Source organism: Aristolochia californica, unplaced genomic scaffold (assembly GCF_029961685.1).
Source record: "Aristolochia californica isolate CCGP_79_NKW_82.1479 unplaced genomic scaffold, dmAriCali1.0.hap1 SCAF_16, whole genome shotgun sequence".
NCBI classification, from domain to species: domain Eukaryota; kingdom Viridiplantae; phylum Streptophyta; class Magnoliopsida; order Piperales; family Aristolochiaceae; genus Aristolochia; species Aristolochia californica.
In genome coordinates, this window is record NW_027181837.1 from 18,544,180 (window position 1) to 18,557,206 (window position 13,027).

A 13,027-nucleotide genomic window follows, 5' to 3' on the forward strand; every position below is an offset into this window, starting at 1 on the left:
CACTAGCTTATGGAATAAAATCATTTAAGACAAATTAAGTTGAAATCTGCCCCCGAAGCTAGGTTCGTATTTTCCAACATTTTGTTGTGGGTGTGTCTCTCCAACACTTTGTTGTGGAGTCAGGCCCCCAAAGCTAGGTTTGTATTTTCTTCCCCTTGTTTATCAATATACACACTTTCATAAAAAATAAAAAAGTTGAAATCTGCCTACTTTCTTCCTGATTACTTTATGCACATCTTTTTGCAGGTTTAGTGTTAATGATCGATCAACGGTTTCTCATATATTCCATCAATGGGCCAAAAAACAAGCATTTCAGGACCCTAAACGATTACTTGATAAGGTCATGGATTCATTGACTTGAAATATAAAATTCTTGTTGAGTTCTTTTAATAAGTGATTAAGGGAGAGAAATAGAGAGGAGAGAGTGAAGAAAGCATATGAAGTTGCTGCAGATAGATCTCTATTTTTTAGGTGTTAAGGATGACCTTTTATTTAGACTTGTTAAAATACAATTCCAGGGATATTTTGGTCATTTTTATTTTCCACATTACATTTTCCTCTTATAGTATAGCGATTAGATAGAAAATGTCTTATTTTATCTCTAGTTAAATTTTCATTCAATTTATACATGTATTTTAGGAGATGTAATTTTGAGTATTGAGGGGCATTTTTGTCCTTATGTAAACTTTTACTTAAACCCTGATTATAAAAAAGCTGGAAGGACCTTTTTGGTTCGCATTCCAAGGCAACAAAGTTGCTCCTCTTCCAGAACTCTTTTTCCTCTTCTATTTTCTCCCCAAATTACATTTTTTTTCATGGTATCAAAGTAACAATGCAAGTTTTGGGCAGGTTTCTTTCGATTTTGTTGATCTTCTCTCCATTTTCAGCAATCTCTTTTTAGATTTTTCCCAGATTTCTAGACTGGTAGGGTAAAAATTCCAATTTTTCCCTTTTTCCTGGTTATCTTAGCCTATTGGCTAACAATTATTGCTTCTAAAGCTCTCAAAAAGAATCTGGATCCAAACATACCTATTTTTAGAGGAGATTTTCACCATCTCTTTCTCAATTAATGATTTTTCTAGAATGACTAATATCCGAGCATAATCTAGACGATACCGCATATGGGTCGATTCATCTATCTTCTCAAGCTTGCCAAAAATATTTACAATGGCAATAAAGGTATCATCATGCTAATATTCTAGAGGAAGACCATAGATTTTTATCCATTAGCCATTAGAAACATTTGGTGGAGTCCAAACGTAAAGATGGGAAACCTTGAGTTCTTGAGCAAGAGGAATATCCAAAGCTGAATGTTTTATCTTCTAAACTTCGGAATGAGATTAGCCATGAGTGACTCCCTAAATATGAAAAATGTGGAACATATAGTAATTGAAGACGATCAACAAACCATCTTGAAATCTAGAATTCCTCCTCAAGAGCACAATCAACCTAAGCTACAATAGAATATGCTAATTTTCCACAATTTTCATCAAGAATTTGATCAGGAATAGATATTTCTAGTGTTTTTCGAAGGTTCAGGTTGCACAAATGCAGCATTCGAGATACGAACCTCTTTCTACAACATAGGAGAAAAGTGATGGCCTAGATTTGAAAATGTTTTCTCTGTTGATTTTGGAGGTTCAAAGATATGGAGATGATCTAATAATGTCTTCCATCCAAATCCAATATTGGTAGACTCTTGGAAATAAATACATCCCATGATAACACTTTGTCGAATTTCAGTGATTTTACAATCCCTTCCTCGATATTGTAAAACAGAGAAGTAGAAAACCGAGTCAATCCACAACTCCTTTGTGAAAATTTTTTAGTCGTGACTACTTCGAATTGCTTTGTGAAAGAATGACATGCATGCATTGGGATTGAAATAAAAGATCTTTTCATGTCATTCCTCACTGTGAGCCTCATAATAGGTCCTTTTCGAGTATTGACTCTTTGAATATTGAAGGATGAAGAATCGTACCCAAAAAAATTGTTTGCAACTTCCACTATTGAAGAACTTGATCTCTTGTTGTTACGTACAACTCGCCAATCGGAATTATCATCATTCTCTGGATGTCCACATATAGCATCTGCATCTACACATGAAAGCTCATTTTCTTTTTGTTGATGTCGTTTCTGATTTTCCTCTCTGGTTCATTGATCCTCATTGTTTGGAGTAGAGCTTCGTCTCCTTCCTTGATTACCAGTTCGATACACGGATCCTCCTGATACCTCTTTTCCTTTCTCAATCCTTTCCTGTCTTGCTTTCTCATGACGTCTTCCTTCAGCATCCCGTCGCTCCCTCTCTCTCTCACTCATCTCTCGTTTTTTTTTTTTTTTTTTTTGTGGCTCTCATGATGATAATATGGTATTACAATTAGTAAGGTCACCTCCATATAAAACTATCCTTGTGTTGGAGCTAATGAGGATCCATATATGAGGCAAAGCATTGAATATAAACCCGTGTGGATTTAGGTTTAGAAACATCTGTCTTTATTGCATGGGAAGAGACCTTTAAATTTCTGCTACTTAAATTTAGAGGAGTTGACTTCGATTGTTACATCATATACTTGCTTCATGATAGGAGGTTAAAATGAAAAAACTAAAAGTGCTTTTTTTAAATAATTTTGTTTACAAAGTAAAATATATTATTGCTAATGAATTATTTAACTTTATTTGATGATTATAGTCAACATGAATACATCATTTTTTTATCTATATCATTTGTAACCAAATATGTAGCAAGTTTCATTTCAACTCTCATCCATTTTTATTCAAGTTCCTAAACTGGTACCCACTTCCTTAAATTTTCATGAAGTTTCTTATGAAACAGCAGTGAGAGAAACTTAAGTGTGAGTGAGGATGGTGGAGCATGAACGTGAATTGAGACAGGGAGCGAGAGAAGCACGTTTGCTCTCTCATAAACTTTATCTATAATAACTATTACAATTAGAATCAAGATTAAACTAAACTTCCCAAATCCCAATTACACCCATATTGAACTTGCTAAATTAAATATAAAGAGACATAAAACACAACTATGAAACTTCTTGTACACGTCATCTTCATTCTAGCTTCTTTTTGAGCTTGCTCCAATTGTAAGACCTGCTCTTCATAAGACTTGCCTTAGATTTCACAAAACCAGCTTCTTTCACATTTCTCAAACCTTTCCTGTTCATTTCTTACCTTTACTCTTCCTACATGTTTTAGTCGCATTTCATGTTTCATTTTGTCATTTCATTTCCCATTGTCAATTCCAATTTGGGCAATTATGGACCCAATCAGGGCTCATGCTTGGGTTTGCTTCTCTTTACCTTCAGGTTGGCTTTGTGATTGATGAAAGACTTGGACTGAAGACAAGCAAAAACAAGGTATTATGGCGTTTGTATTACATTTCAACAATATTTTTTGCTGATATTTCTCAGTCCAAAGTGTGTTTTGTGCTCATCTTCTTTCTATCATTCATTACATGGTGGTGGAGACACAATTGGAGTCTTTAGTTGCATAAATTTTCTTGCTTTTGCTCAATTTTATGTTTTATTTGGACTCCTATGGTTGCTGACAAGTGTTTTGTAATGCAACATGCTTATTTGAGAATATTGTTCTTTAACTTGCCTTTTTTTTTTTTTTTTGCTACTAGAATTAATGGCATTTTTGGTTTTACTGTTTTCATCATGTTATTGATGAGTAAATTCATAACAAAGCTGTAGTGTGAAATGCTATTTGTTCCATCCTGTCAGATGTTTACTATTGACTACATATATTATTGTTATTCAAATGATTCATCAATCAACCTATTTGCCACTCTGATCTCAACGTATCAGCTCCTTGTTCTTTATTCTATTTTGTGTTTGGTGATGCCTGTATTTTTCAGGTTTATTTTTACTTGCTTCAAACCCTGTCCAATATGTTTTAGTAGGATTAATCCCACAAAGGTTTAAGTTTGGAAAACTCCTGGGGTATTAGTTCAGAAAAGACTTTTTCACATTGGCTAGTCATTTTAGAGTGGAATTATACCTAACTTTAATGCGGTGCCAGAGCACAATGCTTATTTTGTGGGGCTTAGTTTGTGCCTTGTTTATGTTGATGACATATCAATACCATTGCCTGTTTGGTTAGGTCTGGTGGTAAAGGAAAATGTTATTAGGAATAATTTTACGAAAGTTATAGTTTGCGAAAAACATATAAACTTAATTAGTCATTTTGGAATAAACTGGACCTAACTTAAATCACGTTTATTAGTAGTGGAGGTCCTGTGTCCAACAGTCACATATTTTTCTAAGTATGGAAGATTACCGTTATTCCTTCTTTCAGGATCCAAATTCCTATCTGTATATTGAATGGCTTATTACAAAATAAAAAACGGTCCATGGTAACCGTCTTTGTATTCTTTCAAGATATTTGAGTTCTTTTAATTTTCTTGTTTGTTACCTTAGGGTGTTTTACGTGCACTAAAGGGATCCTTGAACTGCGATGAAGCTTTTCAATATGCTCAGTATGTAAGTTACTGGTATTTGCATAGTTCAGTTTCTGTTAAGTATTACGTTATATTATCTTTTTTTTTTTTTTACTATTATTTAGCATACCACAGTAATAAGCTCCATAATATGGCTATGCAGAGCTGAGAATTTCATAGTATCCTATAATTAGCTATTATGCTTTTATACCTTCATCTGATAATTTTCTTTTGATAGGTTCTGAGATGGGGGCAGATTCCTGCTGATAAGCGTGCCCACCTAATTAGAGAAAAACAGGTAAAGCTTCACTTGTCTTGTAACCTTCTTACTTTGTCTTGATTTTGGTTGGTATTATGAAGACCTACAATATTTTAACACTTGTATTCTAAAGTCAAAGTTACTGAGTGTGCATGTGTAGAATGTATAGAAGAGTTATGTTTCTTTTAAATATATTTCTAAATTAATGAAGTCAGGTCATTTAAAAAGAAGTTAAATCGCTTTGCTAACTGGTAGAATGTAGTCTTGGTTTGAGTAGGTTTGAGCTCTCCTTCCATTTCTATTGTGATAGGTATTTCAGTGTCCATAAGTAGAGACATTAACTGATCCAGTGGAACAGTTTGATGCCTTCCTTTTCTTTCCTATCAAGTCTCAAACTCTTTTGTCTGTTTCCAATCTCGCTCTCTGCCCTCTTTCTTGTTCTTAATTTTAACTTTATAGAATGTGATTGTTTTTTAATCTTCACATTTGTTCATGACTAGAATGAAAAATTAGAGATTTAGATGAGACAAGAAGAGAAATACGTTAAGAAGAGCTTCAGAGAGGAGCAGTAGCTGCTGCCTTGGAGTGCGTGACTGAAAAAGCACGCCCCCTCTTTTAATCAGGGTTTAAGTGATTTTTACATAAAAGACAGAAAAATGCCCCTCAAGACACAAACTTACATGTCTTCTAGCATATACCTCTAAAATGAATAAAAAATTAACCATAGGCATATGAAGATATTGCCTACCTAACTGACATCATACAAGATAAAAACAAAGTATATGAAATGACCAAAATACCTATAAATTGATATTTTAATACTCCCCTTCAAGTTGGAGAGTAGATATTGAATAACCCCAACTTGTTACAAAAGGATACATGTGCAAGTCTTCTCAATGGCTTGTAAACACATCTCACAACCGGTCTAAAGACTTCACATATGGAGTTACCTCCTTTCCTCGCATAACTGCATCTCTAATAAAATGGTAATCAATCTCTATATGTTTAATTCTCTCATGGAATATTGGGTTGCTTGCAATGAAGATGGTCGCTTGACCTTCACACTTGATGACTATAAGATCTGGTAACTAGAAACCAAATTCAAGAAGAACATACATAATCCACATAAGCTCATGAACCGTGTGAGACATTGCTCGATATTCGACCTTTGCACTAGATCTAGCCATGACTATTTGTTTTTTACTTTTCCAGCTTACCAAGTTACATCCAGCAAAACAACAGTAGCCTGATGTAGACCGTTTGTCCATCTTATACCTAACATAATCAATATTAAAATGTCCAAGTACATCAATCTGTTTGTTCTGAGTATACAACAGACCCTTTCCAATTGCACCCTTCAAATACTTTAAAATCCGTTCAGCAGCTTCTAAGTGTACTTTCTATGAAGTTTCCATGAACTATCTCATTTTGTCTCCTTCAATTCTTTGTCTGATATTATTGTAAGTTTGCTTTGTCCATCTCCACTTGCACTATTCCTTCTTCAATACAGGATGCTTTGTTGACTCCTCATTGGAAGAAAGTAATGGATGTTAAGATGGAAGCATTAATTGATAGGGGGACTTAGGAGTTATGTGATCTACCTCCGGGTGTTGTTGGAGTTGGATGTCAGTGGGTCTATACTGTTAGATATAACTCTGATGGATTTGTTGAACCATACAAGGCTCGTCTTGTTGCCAAAAAGTATATGCGAACATTTGGTTTAGATGTTTTTGAAACTTTTTCTCCGGTTGCCTGCTTGTCTTCTATTTGTATACTTATTTTTGTTGCAGTCCATCAAAGTTGGTCTTTGTTCCAATTGGATATTAAAAATGCCTTCTCATATGTTGACTTTGAGGAGGAAGTCTATATGGAGCAACCTCTAGGGTATGTTGCTCAAGGGGAGACACATAAGGTATGTTGACTCAAGAAGGCTCTTTATGGTTGAAAACAGAGTCCGCGAGCATGGTTTGAGAAATTTAGTTAAGTGGTTATATCGTTGGGATTTCGTAAGCTATTGTGATCACTCACTATTTATTCTGAAACGACCATCTAGAATTATTATCTTGTTGGTATATGTCAATTATATCATCCTGTTTGGGAGTGACAGATCAGGCATTGAAAAAGTTAAATTCAATTTGGCAAAATCATTTTCAAACTAAGGATCTGGGTCAATTGAAATATTTTTTAGGTATTGAGGTTGTAAGAAGCAAGGAAGGAATAACTTTGACTCAGGGGAAATATGTCACTGATATGCATCAAGAATATGGATTTTTGGCGGTGAAACTTGCGATTATGATCTTCATGATGATCAAAGTCCATAACTGAAAGATAAAACAATGTATCGAAGACTAGTAGGCAAACTCATCAATGCTACAATGACTAGACCAGATATTTTATTTGCAATGAGTGTGGTGAGTCAGTTCATGGAGCATGTACGTAAAATTCACCTAGAGGCTATACAGAGAATCTTGAAATATCTAAAGGGGGCATCAGGAAAAGGTCTCATTTTCAAACCTAATAATCACTTGAGGATTGAATTTTTCTCTAATGCTGACTCTGCAAATTCGAAGCATGACAGAAAATCAACCAAAATGCCCTTGTTTTTGTTTTTTCAACAAAAGTACTTGAGGGGGCCCAAATCATTCTTTTGAAAATGTGTGGCCTAGTATTGTTTAACTTCGGTAATGCCTTCAAGATCATCCTCAGACAGTCCAATATCACCTACATAGACCACCAAATAACTGCATCAGTCTTCCGAGTATGAACATATAATAATTACATTGGCTCTGGTAGAACCAAAACTGCATTACTATAGTGCTAAATTTATCAAACCATGCCCAGGGACTGTTTAAGCCCATAAATGACCTTTTGTAGCTTACTTACCTTCCCTATCTCCCCTTGAGCAAGGTTGCTCCATATAAACTTCTTCATTTAAATTTCCATACAAGAAGACATTTTTCACACCAAGCTGAAAAAAAGGCCAACTTCTATTAGCAGCTACAAAGATTAACATATGTACCGAAGTAAGTCAGGCTACAAGAGTGCCTCAAACACATAAACACTAAAGGTTTACGTATATCTTTGCTACCAATTGGGCCTTGTGTCGTTCAATAGAGCCATCAACATTATATTTTATAGTATAAACCCAACGTCACTCCACAATAATGGCCATTGTCGGAGGATCACATAGACGCCTAGTTCCCCGAGACAGAAAAACACTCATCTTATCAGTCTAGCTCGTTTCCACTCTAGAGAACACAACTTCCTGCACTAACGGTGTGTAGTAAAAGTAGACAAGGACAGCGCGAAGGATTTAAAAGAATGAGATAAAAAGTCATGAGAAACATATTTAGAGATAGGATGGGAGGTGCAAGAGCGTTTACATTTCCGTAGACTAATAAGTAAGTGCAAATCTGATAGAACAGCACATGCTGGCAAAGAAGAAAACAATTGAGCATGAGAAGGTAGCTCTGTAGAGTTATCTATTGGAGGCATTGTAGGAGCACAAGGATGGCTACTATAAACACAAAGAGGCAAAGAGGAACCTGATGGAGTTGGGACATCCAAAACAGCAACTGGAATTGAACTATCTGAAGAAGGCATAGAAGAAACAGGGATCTCACTAGAGGACTCAATATGGAGTATGCTCAGGCACAAGCACAGGCCCATCAGCTAACACATGTCTTTTGGTGAACACGGTCATATTTGTACCCTTTTTGTCAACAATAGTACCCTAGAAAGATATATTTTATTGACTGAGGTGACAACTTATCAACTGAAGCTCCAAATATGTGAACAAAACAAGTACAACCAAAAACACGAGGTACATCATAAAATAGTTTACAATTCAGTTTTAAAACCTAGAAAAGAACCTACCCATTCAAAACAGAGAAGGGCATGTGATTAATTAGGAAACAAGAAGTTAAAACAGCATCCCCCAAAACGTCTTAGGAATGTTCATGTGTAGTAATAATGTTTGAGTAGCCTCAAGAAGACGTTTGTTTCTATGTTCAACTATCCAATTTTGTTGAGGAGTAAGGATAAGAGGTATGATGGCTAATATTATGGGAGGCACAAAAAGTTGAAAACTTATGATTAAGATACTCCAACCCATTATCAATACAAAGCATGAACACAAGCACCAAATTGATTTTTTATTTCGCTAAAAAATTTAGGAATACATCAAAGACTTTGGATCGCCCATCGGAGATGCACCCAAGTTACTTGACTAAAATTATCCATTACATGAAATTAAATGGATCCCATACATCTTAATGAATTAACACAACATTTTGGTGCTACAAATAGAACTAACTAGGAAATTGGACTGATGACATTTTCCCAACTGACAAGACTCGCAATCAAATGAGATATTTACTGGCTACGAAGGAAACTACTGATGCAGATTAACTGGTGGCGGATGTCCCAAAAGTAGATACCATAAGTAGGATGAATTTGTAATAGAGGGTCCCACAACTTGAGAAACTGATACATCATCCAGCATATAGAGTCATCCCTTCTCATGTTTGGAACTAATCGTCTTCTTCGTCTATAAGTCTTGGAAAACACAGGTAGTAGGATAAAAAGTTAGGCAACAATTTAAAGATTTTGTAATGTGACTCACAGACAAGAGATTAATTGAAAACTTGGGAACAAATAGAACAAAGTCTAAGGTATCTGTGGGGTAGTGTGAACAGTACCTTCCCCCTGAATGGGAGAGGTGGACCCATCAACCAAAGTAACTCTTTGATATGAAGAAGAAGGATTAATAGACTAATGCACGGAAGACATACCTGACATGTGGGTAGAGGCTCTTGACTATTAGTTAGGAAGGAGAGTGGAATACATTCAATGCAGTCATATATGTACTTACCATGATGGCACTTGCTCAGGACGAATGAGTCTCTATAGTCGGAGAAGTAATAGATGATGTAATCAATTGGCCCAATCGTTGTACTAACTACTGAATTTCTTCATAAGAGCCAGTGTGAGTAGAGTTGTATTTTTCTATGATTATAGAGTTGGCCTAGGCAGGTTTACCAAATTTCTCATAACATTTTTTAGAAATATGGTTTGACCTACCCTTGTGAACACATTTCAGATCTCCTCTATCATTTTGACCATGGCCATAGGTAGAGAAGGAGCGACCTCTATCTCTATTATTATCACCATGAAACTGACCATCAAATATGCTAATAGAGAGTTGGAGGTTAAGAGCAGTTGCATCTAAGAGACTTCCACCTAAGTCATTTTTACTCACTATTGCACCTTCAACCCGAAGAACCCTATTAAAGGCCTAATCTAGGGTGACAATATCTTCATTGGCCAGTAGTTGTGCTTAAATGGCATCATTCTCAGAGCCCAAACCGTCTAGAAATTGGGCTACTTGAATCTAATTTTCCTTCTTGTGAATGTCTTCAACATTTGCAGTAAATGGATGGAATGTGTTGATTTTTTGTAGTACATCTCTCATCTCAGTGAAGTAATCTGTCATTGATTTAGTGTCATGCCTTATGTTAAAGTATCTCACATATCACTCACAGATTTTTGAAAAGTTACTTTTCGGAGACAGAATAGATGCTAAGGTAGTCCACATTGTCTTAGTAGTACTTCAACCAAAAATTTACTCAGTAAATTGTGACTCCATACTGTTGACCATGTCATCACTAAATTAACTTCAGCTAACCAATCCTCAGTGATAGGTATAGGGGGATCATTTGTTATGTATTCGGCCATCATTCTGGCCCTCAAATACTTCAAAACTGACCGTGACCAGTTGACATAATTCAATCCATTCAAGTGGTTCGTAGTTATTTGAATAAGTTGAGAGAATTTCACATCGGAGCCCCCATTGATACTCTAGACAGTAACTTGCGTGCTAGATTCAGCCATTAAACACCACAAATTACCTCAATTGAGTGTAACAATGCATCAACCAATCAATTGGGAACCTTTTCCCCAAAATTCTATGTATGCGTTGTTAAGTGGGTCTCACAATTGAACCGCTTGGGGCAATCCAATAGTAATCCCAATCAATTTCCAATGAATAACAATCAATCTCAGCAATCAAGACCAGGAATTGAAGAATAAACAACTCAATTGCATGAAATTCATGAAATATGGGTGACGCATCCAATTGACACAAGCAAGGTAGAGGGTGACGCTGGCAGTATTGGAGAAATTCTTCAAATTGAGATCATTAAATGACTCAAAAGCCCAATAATCTTTTAATTAGGAGTAGTAGCTATGAGCCAAGAGGCTAATGGCAGGTAGATAAAAAAGAAAAAATTATTTTTTTACCTTACAAGTCTAGAAATCTGTGGAGATCCTCCAATAGCTTGCTGAAGATTGAAGAACCACAAAAATGATAGAAATCTGCCCAAGAAATGCTTTATCACTCTGATACCATGAAAAATCAGTGATTTGGATGAGAAAAGAAAAGACATAAGTGAAGAAGAGCTCTGGAGAGGAGTAGCACCTGCTGCCTTAGAGTGCTTGCATGAAAAAGTACGCCCCCTCTTCTTTTAGTCAAGGTTTAAGTGATTTTTACATAAAAGACAAAAATGCCCCTCAAAGTATAAACTTACATATATATATATATATATATATATATATATATATATATATATATATATATATATATATATATATATCCTAGAATACACTTCTAAAACGAATGAAAATTGAACCATAGGCATATGAAGATATTGCCTACCTAACAGACATCATATAAAATAAAAACATAATATATAAAATAATCAAAATACCCATAAACTGATATTTTAACATAGATAATAACCCATAATTAAATATTAAAGAAAAAAAGCAGGCAAGTTGTTTGTCCTATAATAAGATTTAATCTATTACTTGAATTTAGAGGTGAATCCACTTACGTATTTACATTAAGGAAAACGATAGGCGAGAAAAAAATAGTTTGTTCTTTTTCTTGTTTACATTTCAGTATCAGTTCAGAATGAAATCTAGCTATGAGATTATGAGTGGGTTGGTCATTTTCTTATCTTTCAGGAGCATTTCCAGAAACAGAGGATTGAGAGTTCAATGAGCTCATCTGCAGCAACATCCAAACAGGTAATGTGAGCTGATTTAAAGCTGTTTTGAGAGTTTTCCATAAAATCATTTGACGCTGCTTACATTTCTCTGCTTTGTTCTGTATGCATTGTCTTATCTGTGATGCTCATGCAGATTGCTTTCCTCCAGGGTCTGGGATGCACTGTTGTCCCAACTTCACGTCTTCACGCTTCTCGTCTAATTGAGCAGTACAAATCTTTGTGAATAACCTAAAACTTATGTAGATAACTGTATAGATTACTCTATAAATTTATAATTTAAATATTTGTGGAATAAAAGAGGGATTTTTCATGCTTAATTGTTGGTTGTGGTGTTTGTGGGTCTTATAAATTCTTACTCTTTCTTATGTGCGTGGATGTTCAACTATTAAATCATATTTTCTTATGTTGAAATTGAAATTTCTTTGAACATATTGCCCTCTTTCTAGTAAACAATCTTAATGTGTAAATTTCTTTATCCAAATTTTCATTTGCATTTTGCCCGATTACGATTTGTTGTTCTTCAGGTCCATCTGTAAAGGGTGTAAACAAAAGTCCTTGCATCAGACTTCAGGTGATATTATTGCCCGTCAAAATAAAATATAAATATAAATATGTTATTCCGTTTATTTGTATGTTAATGTGAGTAAAACCTATGGTCCGATTTCATCTCAATTAGATGAGGATACTATGGTTTTCATGGCAGTATCTCTCTCGCTGCCACTAAAAAATTTATTCGCTTAGAGTGAATTTGTCTTGAGTCTTACGAGCGAATGCTCCACCTACAAAGACTTGTCAGTTGTGTGTGTGCTTTGTTACTAGTCCTCTTTATTTTATATTTGAGGAGAAGATGGGCCAAGTCAAGCAACTATATGCTGCTGAGGAGACCTCGGCTGACAAATCTTATGCCGCCAAGAGGACCAAATCACCGAAGTTGGATTACTTTGCCCCCCACATTGAAACGAGACTAGAGGAATTTCAATGACGACCAGTAGTCCCTGTTGTAATTCCCTATCTTGAGAATTTTCTGATATGTGAGAGAGAAAATTGCTTTAATAATAGCCTTGTCAACTAATGAAAGAGCACGTAAAATTTCCATGGTTCCCATATTGTTTTCATTTATATTTTATTTTCGATTGCCTTATTGTTATGGGTAGTTTATGAAAAATGAATATTTTGATTTTGAGAGAGAGATCGTTGGGAAGGGTTTGTGGTCACACACTTCTAGAACAGTGGAAGAAAAGG

The 13,027-nt window shown here is 35.3% G+C and overlaps 1 protein-coding gene across 3 annotated transcripts in view; it reads left to right on the forward strand.

The window, feature by feature from the left end:
* LOC137953189 (ATP-dependent DNA helicase SRS2-like protein At4g25120) overlaps positions 1-12,148 on the forward strand; it is a 51,570-nt gene extending 39,422 nt beyond the window's left edge. For 2 of the 3 annotated variants that reach the window (XM_068800453.1, XM_068800455.1), the window contains 6 exons: positions 247-340; positions 3,321-3,371; positions 4,437-4,499; positions 4,695-4,754; positions 11,742-11,804; positions 11,919-12,148. In XM_068800453.1, the coding sequence (XP_068656554.1) occupies positions 247-340; positions 3,321-3,371; positions 4,437-4,499; positions 4,695-4,754; positions 11,742-11,804; positions 11,919-12,008 (421 nt within the window). In that variant the 3' untranslated portion in view covers positions 12,009-12,148. The remainder of the gene's footprint in view (positions 1-246; positions 341-3,320; positions 3,372-4,436; positions 4,500-4,694; positions 4,755-11,741; positions 11,805-11,918) is intronic. The other variant, XM_068800454.1, reaches the window with a different exon arrangement.
* The last annotated feature ends 879 nt before the right edge of the window (positions 12,149-13,027 follow it).